Source organism: Vigna umbellata, chromosome 5 (genome assembly GCF_029865625.1).
Source record: "Vigna umbellata cultivar VRB3 chromosome 5, Vumbellata_1.0, whole genome shotgun sequence".
NCBI lineage: Eukaryota > Viridiplantae > Streptophyta > Magnoliopsida > Fabales > Fabaceae > Vigna > Vigna umbellata.
In genome coordinates, this window is record NC_142169.1 from 50,159,190 (window position 1) to 50,176,722 (window position 17,533).

Here is a 17,533-nt window from a genome sequence, read left to right on the forward strand (position 1 = left end):
CTCAAGATTGATCAACTATAAACGAGTACAGGCGCTTGGTATAAGACCGAGCACCACTCATTACGAGTGCTTGGTGTGAGACCGATCACTAATTAAACTTATAATAGAAACATGAATAACAATAATGTAATAAGATACGAGGGAGATAGTGTTTAAGAATAACTAAATATACAAATACATATGTTTACCATAATGAAGTTTATCACTGAATACTCAGATGCAACTACGCTTGACCGAACGCTCAAGCATAGTATTATCACAAGAAGACGCTCGCCCTCAACTAGAATTCTTTCCAAATGAAAGAATCAAATTTCAAACAAGATGACTAGAAACACCGAACGGTCAAGGGCCGTTCAATGACGAACGTACATTATCATAGGGAAAGTTCATATTCAGATTTCATTTACATTCAAACTCATTTCTCAGCATATAACTTTATAATTTCATACATTTATATCATAGCACATTTCATATTCCTCATACATCAGCTCATAATAATTATCATATATCAAATAATCAAATACCACAAAATCATGCTTCATGCAACTCAAAGAACGTACATGCAGCACAGTAAAACATACAAAATTAAATTAAATAAGCTTCCCTTACCTCTAGTGTGAACGAACGTCCTACAGACCAAAACTCAGTTCGAGGAAATACGATTTCTTCTACCCTCAACGCTCAACCAACTCTTCAAACTAAAACAAGTTACAGAAAACCAAGATTGGTTCAGGCAAGATGACAGCGTGCAACCAGAACTTGAGTTGCATGTACTAGAGAACGGACGACTAAAGATGAGACAACTTACCAGTTCAGAACTCGAAGCCGATTCGTTCAAACTGAAGTTTAGGACGCCGGAAACGCTTCTACGGTGCCTGAATAATGATCAGAGAAGAGAAAAGGTAAGGTTTCTTAGAGAGAAGGGAGAACTTTTAGTGAGAAAGAGGAGAATTTGAAAAGATCAGAGTTTGGGGGAGAAGATGGGGAGAAGATGCATGTAGAGAGTGGGACGTGATTTTTCTAAAAACTCAGTTTTGCTTAAGACGAACGTCCGCTCATCTGCTGACACCTGCATCCCACTATCTGATTTCTGATCCTCGTTGCTTGACACCTGGCGTCCGTTCAGAGGGGTTTTGGGTGCGTTTTTAATGATCCTAACAGGAGGGATTTTGGGTGCATTTTTATGAGGTCTGACAACAGCTATTTTAGAGTTCAATTTTATGTCTTATCAATCAAATTTTTTAATGTGATGATGTAACATCCCAAAATATAGTGATAACCATAATCAGAATTAATTTCATTAATCATTAAAACAGTGCAGTCTTTACAAAAAGATACGAGGTCCAAAACGTCGAACGTTTTAAAATAAAAAAAAAAGTAATGTAGCCGACGGTATCCAAATTCTAAGACTAAACAAAAAAAAATACTATCAGCTACTACATGTCGAGCACTCTAGGGCTCGACCTTAATCCCTACTTCAACCGATTCAACATCTTCCGAAATTTCTTCTGCCAGCGCCTCTTCCAGCAGCTCACTTCCATCTGCTCCCATCCACATGGATGATCATCGCAAGGACAAGACGGACGTACAAAGACAATCGACAACACAAAGAAGAGAACACAGGGTAAGCTTATGTAATTTAATTCATACATTAAAGTATCAATTCAATCCAGTCAAACATACCAGAATGATTCAACATAAATAAATAAACAAATATCCAACAACTATTTCTAGACGGACCGTCCGGACTGTATGATCTGTGTAGCTACAGGCGTCCTTGCACCCGAGTGGTGTAGTAACTGGGATACACTCAACAGCTGCCACTCGAGGTTAGTCCGTTCTTACGTCGCCCATGTTAACTTATGGACTAAGGACCTCCTGCCATTCCCACACATGAACCACTCTCCTCTAAGTGAAGACGAGTGTCACGGAATATCAGGATGGACCAAGCCAGCATTAGCTAACCACAGTCATACTTTACCAAATTCCACATTCAACATATGTGAGTCGTTCCTCCCTGGAACGCTCGTACAACATTCATAAACGTTTAATCATCCCATATCATGTTCATCATTCAAAATCTTTCACTTTTATTTTCATTTTTGTCTTTCAATCCGAGTATGTAAATAATTAAACTTTCAGCCCTCTTTATAACGAGGACAACCGTGAGGAACGAGACTGAAGAATTTAACCCGTTCCCGAATAAAGTAATACTGACTACCAGATAGATGAACGACCTGTATTAACACGGTGCTCGACACTGTCGGTCGACACAGATGAATGATCTGTATTACAAGGGGGTTCGACACTGTCGGTCGACACAGATGAATGATCTGTATTACAAGGGGTTCGACACTGTCGGTCGACACAGATGAATGATCTGAATTACAAGGGTGCTCGACACTGTCGATCGACACAGATAAATGATCTGTATTACAAGGGGGTTCGACACTGTCGGTCGACACAGATGAATGATCTGTATTACAAGGGGGTTCGACACTGTCGGTCGACACAGATGAATGATCTGTATTACAAGGGGGTTCGACACTGTCGGTCGACACAGATGAATGATCTGAATTACAAGGGTGCTCGACCAGAACCCTTCCCAATGAAAGTATTCCAATTCAAAGAAGTTTATTAGAACACCAAACGGTCGAGAACCGTTTAATGTCGGACATACGTTATCATAGGGAAGTTGATATTCAAGTTTCACTTACATTCTCTCGTTCCTAAGCATGTATATTTCGTATTCATACGTATCACTCATATCATACATTTCAACCAACATATATCATATTCATTCAGTAAAGCAACGTTCGACCATGCATACTCAATCGACATACATCTCATACATTCAGTTCATATCATGTTTACATACAACATACAAGTATAAATTAAATTACTAAGCTTCCCTTACCTGGATAGCAGTGTACTCCCGAAAAGCAAGGTTTTGTTTGACCTCTAACAGCGTTCTACCCTCAGGTTTCGCTCAACAACTTTCCCTAAATCTAAAACACCAGAAATCAGAAACAACTCAGACCTATACCCCATGCCTGCACTGAATCTTAGTTTGCATGTACTACAGAACAAACGTTCAGATCAACGTCCAGAGTCGAGTGACTTACCGATTACAGAACTAGGATCTGTTCGGTTCGGATTGAAGCTCACGGTGCCAGGAACGTTCCTACGGTTCTGAAACGTGATCGGAGAAGAAGGTGATGAGTTACAGTAAAGAGAAGGTGAGAGTTTCTAGAGAGAAGTTGGAGAAAACGAAAGGTTGGGTTCTGGGGAAGAAGATGAATGGTGCAGGTGAGAGAGAGTTTTCAAAAATTCTATTTGTGTTAAACTCACGTTCGTTCGAACGAACGTCTCCCAAGTTGACACCTGCACACCAACTCTGAAATGGGAAGCTTCTCCCGCGACAGGTTGCGTGTGTGCATGCAGTGTTTGGTACGTTTTTAATGTTTCAGAGAAATGATGGGCGTGGCTTTCCGTGTATGCTAGAGAGGGAGGGGATCAGATTAGGTAGTGAGTTTTAATGGCTGAGAAATGATGTGGCGTGCATTAATGGTGAGGATGTCAGAAATTATCTTTGCTAAATATCAAGGGTCTTACAGATGAAAATATTACAATTCATTTTTATTAAAAGTTCTAAGATAACATATATTTTAAGAAATAAATAAAGGAAACCCTATTTAAAAAGAAAGGAAACCTTATATTTAAAAAATAAAATAAAATTTTCAATTCATATCAAATAAATATTATTATGATTTTTTTCTATTATTTTATAAACTCCAACAAAGGAATAAAAACTTTATTCATCATTAATACAAAAAATACAGTCTGAAGAAACTGAGATGACCATTCACCAAAAAGAAGTAGAAATCGTACAAAAGTAGTATTTGGAGAGACATGTAAAGTAGAGTGTAGCAGAGATACGTTGACCGTATAAAAATACACGAAGACCCTCACAATACCGTATATTTCTGTTCTTACTCTCTCAGTATACTTTCAGATTTTTCTTTTCATCACACATAACACAAACATTAACCTCTTTCTCTTTCTCTTTCTCTTTCTCTCAGAGTTCACAAATCTTCACCAAACCTTCAACGAACCCTTACTCTCTCACATTTTCTCTCTATTTTGAAGCGTTAGTTCCCACAACACTTCATTTAATGGCCAACACTCGTCGGCGCCGATGAAGATCTCCGGCGAGACCACCCGCGCCCCGCGCCCATTCCCGTCGACCATTGCAGTTCCCTCACCGGACTCCGATCTCCAGCCGCACCGCCGGCCATCCCGCCGGAATCCCCGAACTCCAGCTCGCCTCAAGCGGCTCGCCGGAACTTCGGCTGGAAAACGGAGCAGGCCAGAAACCCCCTTGTCCAAGTGGAAGATCCACGGCGGCGTCAGCGGTGGCGGTGATCCGCTCGAGGAGCTCGACAGGGAAAAGGAACTTCCGCCTCCCGCTGCCGTGTCGGTGAGGAAGCTCGCTGCTGCACTATGGCGGCTGCAGCTGCCGGAAACGGCGGCGGGCGATGGCGGAAGGCGAAGGGGTTTGAGAAAGATCGGTGAAGATCGTTTGGGAGTTGTTGAGGTAAAACCCTCTTTGTTTTCTGTGATCGTTCTCTTGTTTTTTTCTTACTTGCATTTGCTGATTCTGATTGAACTTTGGAGCTTTAGAAAATGTTTTTTTTTTCTTACTTGCATTTGCGGATTCTGGTTGAAAATTTGATTTCAGAAAATAGCTTATGTTTTTCTTACTTGCATTTGCGGATTCTGATTGAAATTTTGAGTTCCAGAATTTTTTTCTACCGCTTACTGTTTTTGTTTTCATAAATTATTTACACTCGTTTACATCGTAATTCAATCAGGAATCTTTTAAAACATCTTTTATAGTTGCTACTATGACTTTGAAAATTCTTGACTAGGGCATAGGTTGTTTACTCTTATTTTCTTTTCTTATCTTACTTTTTATTGTTTTTTATGCAAGTTTTTGAAAATAAATAATAAAGTGAAATTGGGGTGACGTATTTGTAATTAAATTTGGACTAAAAGTAAGTCTTTTCTCATATCTTTTTTCCTTATTTTGTTGTTGCTTAATTTTGAAGTTTTAGGTTCGACCTTTCTGTGAATCCATTATTTTCATTATTCGGCATGTTCCTTTTTGTGTGATGAAAGTCTTTTTAGTAGGCTTTTTGTTGAAATTGAAATGATTTACTCCCTCCCTCCCTTCATCTCTCTCTCTCTCTCTCTGGTATTAGTACTTTTGATAGTTTGTTAAAACTTTTATTGGTTGTTGAGTTGTGTTAAATGTTTGAAGTTCATTAAGTGCAACCAGCAATGAATAAATGATTGATAACTAATGGGGGACGTTATGCAAGAACGGAAAGATTGGTACTGGAGTAATTCATGGCCTTAAATGAAAGGAAAAAGAAATTAATTTCAAGCCTAATAAATAAGTGTTGTGTAGTTGACTGATGATTGATTTTTGGTCTACTGCAGAACTCATTATTGTCCTTGGTAATAATTGGAGAAATGACTTGACTAGGGTTTTTCTGTCAAGATGATTGGATTTATGTTATAAGTGTTGTTTATTATCTGTACTGTCCTGTAAATGTTTGCATTTTCAATTGATCTGTTTTCAATGCTTGTTGTTATGTGAAATGTGCATCATTGTAATTTGTATTCTTCATTATCTATGCATTGTTGTATTGTTAGAGAATTGTTCTTTTTCATTGCATGCCACTGTTAAGTAATTATTGTCTTTATTTTCAGAATTTGGCAGTTTGTTGTCATTATAATGTATATAGCTTTTCGCCTTTAGTTTAGAGCTGATATCACTTTTCTGCAGCATGGAACTGGCCATGTAGACCATCAATTTCTCAGCCATCAAAAGGGCATGATGCATGGTTCTGCTATCAAGAATCCATCACAAAGTCCTCGTACCATTTCAGGGACTACGGGTAGACACTTTTGTGAGGTATTATATTTTTTGTTTATTACTTACAAATATGATAATGGCTCTGGAAAACTGAAGATTATACAGCGACACCTGATATATAGAGTGCAGACTGAATTGTTATTCCTTTTCCGGCATCATGGTCTTGCTCCTTTGTCAGTTCTTCAAATGCTTTAATTTCCAAAAACAATAGACAAATTGCCAGTGGTCCCATTACAAACATGTTTCAGAAGACTATTAATAAAACACTAGGTTGATCATCGCAGATTTTAATTCTTCTGCCTGAATTTGCCATGTGCAAGAACACTAGACTAGCTGCAGACTTGCTTCTCTATAGTTACCAGATATCCACGACTCAATCCCTCTTTAAAAGCTCCTTAATCCTATATAATTTGGGAAGTGGAAGTATTTCTACTAGCACAGCCCTTGATCATATTAGCAAATAAACTTGATTAGTCTATCTTTTGGTCTAAAGGTTTTTATGTCACTAAGTTAGGTTATATAATATAGTTACAAAACAAACTGAGAATATTACTGCAACATGCGGTCATGAACTAATATTGTGAAAATTGAATATGTCCAGCACTCAGGTAACAGACCCGCCCCTTTGAACTTATAAACAAATAAACCGATATGATATAGAAGATAGATCTATTGATAGTAGAGATTTATACATGAGATCAAGTGTTGATTAGATCTATACTGTGTATATATGTAATTTTCTTTGTAAACATGCATGACCAAAACTTATGCATATTGTTGGACAAACCAGAGTAGTGAAAGTATCATTAAAAATATCAGCCGTGATAGGAAGCTTCTCTGATTGAGGAAAGAGTTTAAAAGTGTCTCACTTTTACTTTCCCCAAGTGAAAGAATAAACAATTACATCTCTAAGCTTTCTATTTTCTTCTTCAGCTCAAGCCGCCTTTCCAGTTTTCAAGTACTGCAATGGAGGGTGCAACAAAGTGGGATCCTGTTTGTTTAAAAACATCAGATGAGGTGCAAAATATCTACAGTCAAATGAAACTTCTTGACCAAAAGGTTAATACTGCTTCTGCTGTATCTGCTCTTGAAGCTGAACTAGAGCAGGCTCGTGCACAGATTCAGGAGCTTGAGACTGAGCGCCACTCCTCCAAAAAGAAACTTGAACATTTCTTGAAGAAATTGGGTGAAGAGAGGGCCTCATGGCGAAGCAAAGAGCATGAGAAAATTCGTGCTTATGTTGATGACATTAAATCAGAGTTGAGTCGAGAAAGGAAAAGCCGCCAGAGGATTGAAATTGTCAATTCCAGGCTGGTTAATGAGTTAGCTGATACCAAGTTATTAGCAAAACGCTACATACAGGATTATGAAAAGGAAAGGAAGGCCAGAGAATTAATTGAGGAAATTTGTGATGAGCTTGCTAAGGAAATTGGAGAAGATAAGGCTGAAATTGAAGCACTGAAGAGGGAATCTATGAAACTTAGGGAAGAAGTGGAAGAGGAGAGGAAGATGTTGCAGATGGCTGAAGTATGGCGTGAAGAGCGTGTTCATATGAAATTGATTGATGCCAAAGTTGCACTTGATGAAAAGTACTCACAGATGAATAAATTGATTGCTGATTTGGAAACCTTTGTCAAATCAATGAATGTGAACCCAAATGCAAAGGATATGAAAGAGGCACGGTCACTTCAACAGGCTGCAGCTGCTGTAGACATTCAAGACATCAAGGAATTTTCGTATGAGCCAGCTAATCCAGATGATATTTTTTCCATTTTTGAAGATTTAAATTTCGTTGAACCCAACGAGAAGGATATTGAATCATGTGTTGCTTACTCTCCAGTAAGTCATGCGTCAAAGATTCACACAGTGAGTCCTGAAGGCAACTTGATTAGTAAGGATAACTTTCAAAGATGTTCTAATTTATTTATTGATGACAATGGCGATATTGAGGAAGATGAAAGTGGATGGGAAACGGTGAGCCATGTTGAGGATCAAGGATCAAGTTGTTCACCTGAAGGGAGTACCCTGTCAGTGACAAAGAATCTTCGAGAAAGTAATGCCTCAGGGAGGAGTGTGCTTGAATGGGAAGACAATGCTGGTGTAGAGACCCCAATAACTGAAATTAGTGAAGTGTCTTCAGTACCAGCTAAGCAATCCAAGAAGGTATCCTCCATTGCAAGGCTTTGGAGGTCTGGTCCAAACAGTGGGGATAATTACAAGATAATTTCTGTGGAAGGAATGAATGGAAGGCTTTCAAATGGAAGGGTATCTAACGGAGGCGTAATGTCTCCTGATTGGGGACTTGACAAAGGTGGATTAAGCCCCCAAGAACTTCTGATCCAGTTCAGTTCTCCCGAGTCAGCAAATCTGCAAAATCGAGGCATGAAAGGGTGCATTCCTCGCACTGTGCAGAAGAGTAGTTTGAAAGCCAGACTTTTGGAGGCTAGGATGGAAAGCCAGAAGGTTCAGTTGCGCCATGTTCTTAAACAGAAGATTTAGAATGTAATGTGAGCATAGGCAGATATTCCTCACCTGTATAACTGCAGAAGGACCCAGAAGCAGCAGTTTTGTTTTGAATTGTAAGAGTACAAATCTACTGCTGCCAGAAAAAAACTGCTCAGAAATGATGGGGGGTCATGAATAAATGCACTTTTGCTGCCTCAGACTTTGACCATGTTTCAGTTCATCACCACCACTGATATTTAAAGCATTCAAAAGATGATCTTTCACCCCCTTGTGCCACTGCCTCGCTTATATCTATCATGAACGGCCTTGCTTCATTTTGTGTAGAATTCTATATAAGTTACGAGAAGCACGTTGCTTGTAGTGTATAATTTAAGTCTGAGGACAAAGATGCAGGGAAACCAAATCATTTTAAGGTATAGACGATAGCTTATCTTTTCAGCATTTTGATTTTCTGTCTTAGTTGTGGTTTAGAATTTGTCATAGATTGTAGACCATGGCATGAGGATGATTTCTGGTCCCAGGACTGAAAATTCACAAGTGATAAAAACTTCATACCTTAAGTCTTGGATGGACCACGTCATCTCTGTCTGTGACTGTTTCTTTGGAATAATGAGAACCATTTATCTAAGAATAATGAAACTGAGATTAATTTTTTGTTTTTTGACCTTTTGTTTTATGAGTAATAATTAATGTAAACTAAGGTTGAGATTGCAGATGTAGATAGGTATAGAATGAAAGTGAGCAACTTTATTTAATGATTGAACAATAATCATTGATATTATTTTTTAATAGAGAACAGAGAAAACCCCGATTTGTGTTTTTTTTATATAATAAATATTTTAGTAAAAACTATAATTCTAATTATTTAACATTAATATTTACAATCAGAATTAAATGTCTTTAATTTAGTTTTCCATTTTTATAAAATTTAAAGTAATTTTTTTAGTTTAGTTTAGTTTTTATAGAAAAAGTCTTTAGTTTCTATCACTTCAAACTCTAAAATCATTATTTTTAGGCTCTAACATTCATTGATAAATAAATAACTTCCGTTCTAGGTTTTTTATTTTTTACCTTTTTTAGACAAGTACGCTAGTGATTTCCCATGATTAAGTAATTTGTTTTGTTTAACATATATGCAGTTAATTAATGTTGCACGATAATATATATAAAAAAACAATGAATTTATGCTTTTCAACATGAAATTAATTAATAAAATTATAAGAATAACATTCCAAACTCCTTCATTTTTTATAAAAATTAAAAGTATATAATCTTTAAAGTGTTTTGAGGAAAGAGGAGAAAAAATGGGAATGGAAATAGGTAGGTAAGGAAAAAAAAAGGAAAAACATGACAAGTAGAATGAAAATATTGGTTATTTTGATTGATGAAAAATAGAGTAGAAATAGAATTGTGGGAGTGTTGGTTTGAAAACTAGTTATATATAGACAACCAAAATATTTTTTACTATATATTTAAATTATCTAATCCAAATATACCACAAAAATATGTTTACTATGTATCTATTCAAATCATGTTGAGATATGCAACAAATTATCTTGTTATATATCTCAATAAATTTATGTTTTGGAAAATTGTAGCGTAATCAACTTACTTTCAAAACTATAAGTTTTCAATTTATGACAAACATGGTGCATTACTTTCAATAAAAATTTGATTAGTAACACCATATATCTGTTTCTATTATATATCTCAACCACATTTTCTTACAAAAACCTCTTTTCATTATATATGGACAAAATGTTGTCAAGAAGCATCAGAGTTTGGCAATAATTCCATTTCTCTACAATTTCTACGGTTGGTGGATGGATCATGGGAGACCGCTGCTAGTGTTACATAATCTGAATGATGTTTTTTATTTTAGATTACATAATTGGAAATAGCTCATTCGGTCCGACCCATCACAGGTTGATTACTTGGTAAGTCAATCTAATATATCTCACTTATTAATGACTCACTTGTTTTTTAATAACTTCATAGCCATTCAAATTTGTTTTTTCATAAAAATTAAATTACTAATTATAGATTTGTGGATTTTTCATGTTTAATTATTCCATATAAAAATAATTTCATCCAACCTCCATTTCAATATTTTATAAAATGATTAATCCGACAAAAAATACTTATTACAAAAATTAAGTAGGTTTGTAAGCTAACCTGACTCATCACGGATTCAACCTGGGTAAATTCTCAATGAACCGGATTCAAAATTGATCCGTATCAAAATTTTAATTTTTTTTTAACCTAATCCGATCCAAACCCATGGTAAACCGGATTGACTCACATGTTCCAACCCATTTTGATAGCATTAGTTCTAAATTATAAAATGGTTTGTAATATGTAATCTAAAATATAATTTTAATCCAGAATCACAATCTAAATTTCGTAATCTAAAACTATATTCTAAATTATATTTCAAATTACTTGATTCAGAACCATTCTCCAAATTCTATAAATTGAATGGAACTATATTCCAAATTACATCATTTATAATAGAGTTTTAAATTGATTATAAGGTGTTATGAAATAGACATGTTAATCATCAATATATACACAATAAACTATCAATTTGTTATAGAAAAACTAATCCAAGCAGTTTAACAAGCTGCATTTCTACAGCAACAAGATAAGGTTCACCCTTCTCACATCTCCAGAACTGATACTTTAAATTAATGCAGCAGGAATAGATATATTTTATTAACAAATTTAAAAATAAGTTTGACTGTAATGAACTTCAATAAATTGACATAATGATTGTTCTGTTATGCTGATTGAAAGAACTGAAAAGTGGGAAAAAATATATTACCAAAAGAAAAAGAAAAAGGTAGAAAAAACTGAAGACAGGCTAGTTGAAGGATAACTGAAGACACTGAAATAACTGGTGCCTTGTGAAAATAAATACTCATGCTCTGATTTGTTACTATCATGCACTTCAAAATAAGATGTTGAAGAGTTCAAAAGCATAGAAATTTTTGTTTATCATGTCTGTATTTACAAGCTAGCAAGTATATGTACATGAAAACATGAACACCTTAGACACATTACACAGAAGGACTAGATCTCAGAGTCTTCTCAAGTTTCTCAGCTTTAATATAATCCTTGTCAGTAAGGGGTCCAGCAGGAAAAGGGGTGATTTCCACAATGATATGTGGAGTTGGAAGCTCATCAAAAAGAGCTCTCACATTGTTGCAACACACACTTTCTCCATGTGCACTTTCCCTTCGGATTTGGCAACCCTATAATGGTTGTTCGTCACCAACATGTAAGTTAAGCATGTCTTACATCAAATGATGGAAAAAATACAACATATGAAAAGAGAAAAGGGTTGATGAAAATTAATTAAGACCTTGTGAGAAGTGGCATCAACAAAGTGGTCATCATCTGATAATAGAGATGCAATAGCTTTAAGAACTCGTCGCCCTTCGGACTTGGATGGAACTCTATAGTTCCTTCTAAGTGTACCCTTTGTGGTAGGATGCCATTTGCTAACCAATTTCCTTCCATTAGCAGCTTCCTTTGCTGATCATATACAAATACACATAACTGAACACATGTACTTTGAAACAACATCATCAATAATAAGAGAGGAGACAAAGATAAGGAAACACATTGGCTTTGCAAGCAAAGTGTGGAGAATTACAGATATAGAGAAAGGGAAAATGAAAGCAAGACAACTATGATTGATGGACTTTGAGGTGTCAACATAACTGAGATGTCAAAATTTATAGTGATGTTTAACATGATCTTATTTGAAAAACAAGGCAACTAACAATACCACACAAGATATAATAGGCTTGGTGACAGGTGTTGGAATATTTCTAATCCAGTAGTACTATTTATGCAGTTATTTAGGTTAAGGACTTGAATTACTAGTACAAGCCCAAAGCCACTAACAATAAGACCAAAAACCCTGAAATGTTTTAACAACCAACCAACTCCCCCCTCAAGCTTAAACATGTTACAAGTACCAGTAAATTAGTAACAAGTCAGCAAAGACCATAAATATTAAACCAATTTAACCTATCTCATTTGAAATTAAGACTAATACCCCTTATACTAGAAAGGGTAGAAAACAACTTTATAGTGAAGGTCATATGGATATCTATCAACTTGGGACTTTTCCAAAGGAACGAGGACCGATGTATGGCCAAATCAAGCTTCCTTATCTCTCTTGCTTCCCCATCAGTGACTGACTGAGGGAATAACAAAACATTGGAAACATCCTTAACCCTTTGCTTCTAGTGAGCACATGTCTTAAGCATACGAAATCGTTCTGAGTGCTCTTCCTTTCTCCTCAGTTGCCCATTTCACTGGTCTGCAAAACACTGCATCAAGTTTTATACAACTCAACACCCACCAACATGGTGTGACATGTTTGATAGATAACCATAAATGTGGTCAATGTTTGATCTTCAGATCTGTGTACGAAAGAAGATTTGTTAAGTGATGTTAGTCTCTTAAATAGGTCTCAGTTAACCTTGAGAGATTAGTCTTTGACTCTTGGAAGAGAGATAAGATACCCTGAACTCCCCAAAAGAAGTAGTATAAACCAAGTAATGACCTCCTACCAAGTCTCCAAAACGCTCCTAGATATAATACCATCCAATAACCCAAACGGGGTCCTATACTACCTTCCAAAACTATTCAAACCACAATCATTCCCATTAAACAATCATCACTAAATCAGAATAGCCTTCAACTCACTGATCAACTCACCCCATATGTTAACACACAGCACAATCAAACCAGCTTAAATCCTTTACAAACATTCCACTTGAATGAGAAGCTATCACCACTAAGTGATCAGGAGCAGCAAGTGCATCAGACATGAATTGGACAGACCTGGTTTTCCTAGTATGGTGTGGGCCCATTTAGAGAAACCCAAGTCCGCAGCACCAGAAGGAACTTCAGATTCATTACGCTCCCCAATTTCCAAATCTGAATGAAAGAAACAGACACCCAACACATAAAAATGAAGCCTTTTTCCAAATTCCGGATGAAAACAATGTACTTAATCAATTAATTTGGTTTGGCACCTGAGACAAGTGGATTGGCTTGAGATCCAGCCAAGCCAGCTTTAAGAAGGGCATAGAAGATGCATATTCTTCCAATCCACAAAACTGGAGCCTCCACCAATGAAGCACTCACACGAACACTGACACTCTCACCTCTCAATCTTCTTCTCCCACACACTGAACTCCCTTTGAGTTTGAGGGAGACATCACAACCAAAGAGGGATTTGGGGAACCCAGAGAAAGGTAACGAAGAAGGATTATTCAGATTACTGTGGAGAAGAGAGACGCAACTGAATTGCAGAAGGGATGCAGAAAAAGCCATTCTTTTTGCCTGAACAAATCGCAGTTCTTTCTGTGAGAGATGGAAATGATATTTTCTTATTGATACTCGATTCACTTCCTCAGCTGAAACGACGTCGCATGCACGCTCGTGGGGTCGAATCAAAATGGTTTCGGAAAGATGAATTGATGTTGCAAGCAAATACAAAACATAGGTGGTCTTCGTAGTACATATAAAACTTTGGTTTTAAAAGGATGCATTTTTAATGTATTCAGTGTATAAAATATTTTTATATTGAAATATTTATGAAGTATGTTACTTATAAGATGATTAGTTAAGACCTGTAGTAGAAATACAACAGCTTGTAAATTTACACAGTACCATTTTTTTTTATGTTTATCAATCTTCATAGTACTATTTGCTGTGAAGAAATACTGCATACCATAATTTGTATATTTATTTTCGTAACATCTAGATAATATAATTAAAATTAAATGAAAAATTAAAATATTTTATAAAAAAATTGTAAATCGGTTTAAAACAGTTTATTTTTCTTTTCTCTCTCTAAAATTTTGGATTTTCTAATTACATCATATATATCAATCAAAATCTTTATCTATTTAAGTTTCTCATTTTTCTTATTCTCATTTTCCTAAATTTATACTCTATATGTCAGAATCAAATAAGAAAATAAGAAATTTTAGTGATATGTACTATAGAGGTGTAAATTTGTTTAAGTTTAGAAACTTTGTTTATGAGTATTTAAAAATTTATTTATGCTATTTTGAAAGCCTTTAGGCGTGAGAGTTGTTTTTTATTTTAAAGTAAACTACCTCTAGGTAAAGAGAACTAACTCATATAAGTGGGTAGATAATATTCTTCACTTTTGTTAAGGTTAGATTTTTACTTAAGTGTTAATTAAATAGTCAAAATTAGTTTCATGATAATTGTGCATGTGAATGATATGTTCCTGAAAGAGTTATTTATTCAAACAGACTAATAAGATGGAAAATTTTGTTGGATTATTAGGCTTCCTTTCTATGTGAAGAATATGCTTAAATAATATGGACCATTAGGTCTCACTAGGTTAAACTGAGATGGGTCAGATTAGTTGGGCACATTAGAGTAATTTGAAGAGAGGCAAAAGCCAAGTGAGAGAAAAAGAAAGAGAGAAAGTTATTCCTGCATAACCCTAAACCTGCAATGGTGCTTTGATCGCTGTGAAGTCGTTCACCATTGGATCAAGCTGATTTTTGGACAGTAGGTTCCAGCCATACGGTTCTTCATTCTGACCGTTCGGATCGTCAATCGGAGGTCTAGATTGGGAGAAATCGGTCCCGCACCAGCATCCCTGTTTTGGAGAATTTTCATCTTCTTTGTTCTCATTTGTAAGCATTTGTGCTTATTTAAATTGGCTTATTGAACACACCATTTGGTGTTATTATTGGAGACTCTTTTGTACCCTATTATTGATCATAGTGAATTTTTCTTTAGTTTGGACGACTCGTGGTTTTTACCCTTGCATTGAGGGGTTTTCCAAGTTAAAAATTATTGGTGTCTCTTTGTGCTTTGGATTCTATTTTTGTTCTATTTGTTTGGTGCTCCTCACAGATTCTCGCAAGAAGGGGGATTGAATTTCCGCCGCGTTATTACTTTTTCTAAGTTGTTATATTTTTTGGCCCTTTCCCCATCAGAGTGGCATCAGAGCTCTTTGGTTAAGGGACTGTTTAGTTTGCGTGAATGATGGAGGCATATACAAAATTCATTCCCTTGAATGGAGAAAATTATCACCTATGGAAAGGCAAGATGAAGGACTTGCTATTTGTGAAAAATTTGCATCTTCCTGTTTTTGCTTCCAATAAGCCGGAATCCAAGTCAGATGAAGAATGGGATTCTAAACATCAATAGGTATGTGGATTTATCAGGCAGTTTGTTGATGATAATTTTTATAATTTTGTTGCTAATGAGACACATGCGAGAAGCCTATGGGATAAGCTTGAGTCCTTGTATGCCTTTAAGTCAGGGTTTAATAAATTGTACTTGCTGAAAAATTTTGTGGAGTTGAAGTACAAGGAAGGAACTCCTGTTTCAAATCACTTGAGTGAATTTCAAGGACGCTATGACCAATTAGCAGGAGTGGGTATAAAATTTGATGATGATCAATTGGGCTTATTCCTATTAAACTCTTTACCGGATTCGTGGGAGACATTTCGGGTTTCCATGATAAGTGCTACCCCTAATGGTGATATTTCTTTGCAAAAGGCAAAGAGTGGTGCTCTTAATGAAGAGATGAGAAGGAACACACAGGATACTTCATCTCATTCAGAAGTGTTTATTACAGAGAATAGGGGGAGAAGCCAGAAGAAAGAACAAAATAGTGGTAGAGATAAAAGGAGGAGCAAGTCCAGGTCTCGGTACAAGAATGTGGAGTGTCACTATTGTCACAAAACAGGGCATATAAAGAAGAACTATTTTTTGTTGAAGAAAGAGAGCAAAGACAAAAATGGTAAGCAAAGAGAAAAAGATATCGATGATGGTGATCGTGTTACTACTACTACATGTGATGACCTTATTTGTCTTCGTGATTATGACACTATTAATCTTGTATCTGATGAGAGCATGTGGATAATTGATAGTGGTGCTACACTGCATGTTACATCTAGGAAGGAGTTCTTCACATCTTATACACCTGGTGATTTTGGAGTATTGAAGATGGGTAATGATGGAGTGTTTAAGGTTATTGGTGTTGGTGATGTTCACTTGCAAACCAACATGGGGATGTAGTTGTTGCTTAGAGGAGTTAAACATGCTCCAGATGTTCGCTTTAACTTGATTTCTGTGCAGGTACTTGATGATGGTGGATTTGATAACCACTTTGGTTCTGGAAAGTGGAAACTCACCAAAGGTAACTTGATTGTGGCTAAAGGGGAGAAAAACTCTAAGATTTATTGGACAAAAGCTTTGGTTGCTAAAGATAGTGTGAATGCCATGTATATGGAGTCATCTTTGTGGCACAAAAGGCTTGGGCATTGATGAACAAATCTTCAATCCCCGAAAACGGAGTCAAAAACTTGTTAACCCTCGGCAAGTGTAACCGAATCGTATCAAGTAATAAACCTGGTAAGACCAAGTATCGTTCTCCCAAAGGACTGACGGCCTAGACATTTATGTGATTTATTGATTAATTAAGACTTGTGAACAAATTGTTGTAAGTTTCAAATGTAAAAGACTGAAAAGTAAATATGTATGCATGTGATGATCAATGGGCAAGAAGAAACAAAACACGTGAATTGAAATATATGGATGAATATGTTGTTGGGGTTTATCAATTTCATCCTATATCCACTCTCTTGTATTTAGGAATTCGTCATTCTTTTCATTAATGTTAATGCCACTTTCTAAATTACTTTAAACCCGATGTCTCGGTGAAGAAAACCTAATCATAATCACTAGTTTATAATGTCTTGTCTCCCTAGCAATTAATCATGCATTATAGTGAACAAAAGCTTAAAGGCAACCAACTATCATACTCCTATGTCTAAGTTTGTAATATATTGTTGGAAGAATTCCCCAGATCGTGATTTGTAAGATATCTCTCAATAACAATCCTAGGGAGAGAAGAGGAGATTTGTCACATCCCCAAATCGTCCAACCCTAGGAGTACGAATTCTCCTGATACTTACAATTCATAAGATTTATGCCATACATGAATAAAATATCACAAGAATTCGAGCAAAGAAGAATATCTCTAACAATTAATGAAAGAAAGCATGTATCATAAAAATGATCTTGAAGAAAAAATTCCATACT

At 36.0% G+C, this 17,533-nt stretch overlaps 2 protein-coding genes across 2 annotated transcripts; one reads left to right on the forward strand and one right to left on the reverse strand.

Moving 5' to 3' along the window:
• Positions 1-4,012: 4,012 nt before the first annotated feature.
• Positions 4,013-9,074, forward strand: LOC124843178 (uncharacterized). The gene is made up of 3 exons (XM_047319837.2): positions 4,013-4,597; positions 5,855-5,983; positions 6,878-9,074. The coding sequence occupies exons 1-3, from the start codon at positions 4,199-4,201 to the stop codon at positions 8,441-8,443; spliced, it is 2,094 nt and encodes a 697-aa protein (XP_047175793.2). The 5' UTR covers positions 4,013-4,198; the 3' UTR covers positions 8,444-9,074.
• Positions 9,075-11,277: 2,203 nt separating this feature from the next.
• Positions 11,278-13,896, reverse strand: LOC124843179 (6,7-dimethyl-8-ribityllumazine synthase). The gene is made up of 4 exons (XM_047319838.2): positions 13,465-13,896; positions 13,271-13,366; positions 11,775-11,947; positions 11,278-11,664 (listed from the first exon to the last, which is right to left on the reverse strand). Exons 1-4 carry the CDS (start codon positions 13,763-13,765, stop codon positions 11,470-11,472), a joined length of 765 nt encoding a protein of 254 aa, XP_047175794.2. The 5' UTR covers positions 13,766-13,896; the 3' UTR covers positions 11,278-11,469.
• Positions 13,897-17,533: the final 3,637 nt, after the last annotated feature.

What these genes read in the sequence shown, in the direction of transcription:
- LOC124843178 (XM_047319837.2), top strand. Translation starts at nt 4,199, where the DNA reads ATGAAGATCTCCGGCGAGACCACCCGCGCCCCGCGCCCATTCCCGTCG. An exon ending in ATCGTTTGGGAGTTGTTGAG is followed by an intron (nt 4,598 to 5,854) that starts GTAAAACCCTCT and finishes ACTTTTCTGCAG; the next exon opens with CATGGAACTGGCCATGTAGA. An exon ending in CGGGTAGACACTTTTGTGAG is followed by an intron (nt 5,984 to 6,877) that starts GTATTATATTTT and finishes TTTCTTCTTCAG; the next exon opens with CTCAAGCCGCCTTTCCAGTT.
- LOC124843179 (XM_047319838.2), bottom strand. Translation starts at nt 13,765, where the DNA reads ATGGCTTTTTCTGCATCCCTTCTGCAATTCAGTTGCGTCTCTCTTCTC. An exon ending in AGCCAATCCACTTGTCTCAG is followed by an intron (nt 13,367 to 13,464) that starts GTGCCAAACCAA and finishes TCTTTCATTCAG; the next exon opens with ATTTGGAAATTGGGGAGCGT. An exon ending in CACCATACTAGGAAAACCAG is followed by an intron (nt 11,948 to 13,270) that starts GTCTGTCCAATT and finishes GTATATGATCAG; the next exon opens with CAAAGGAAGCTGCTAATGGA.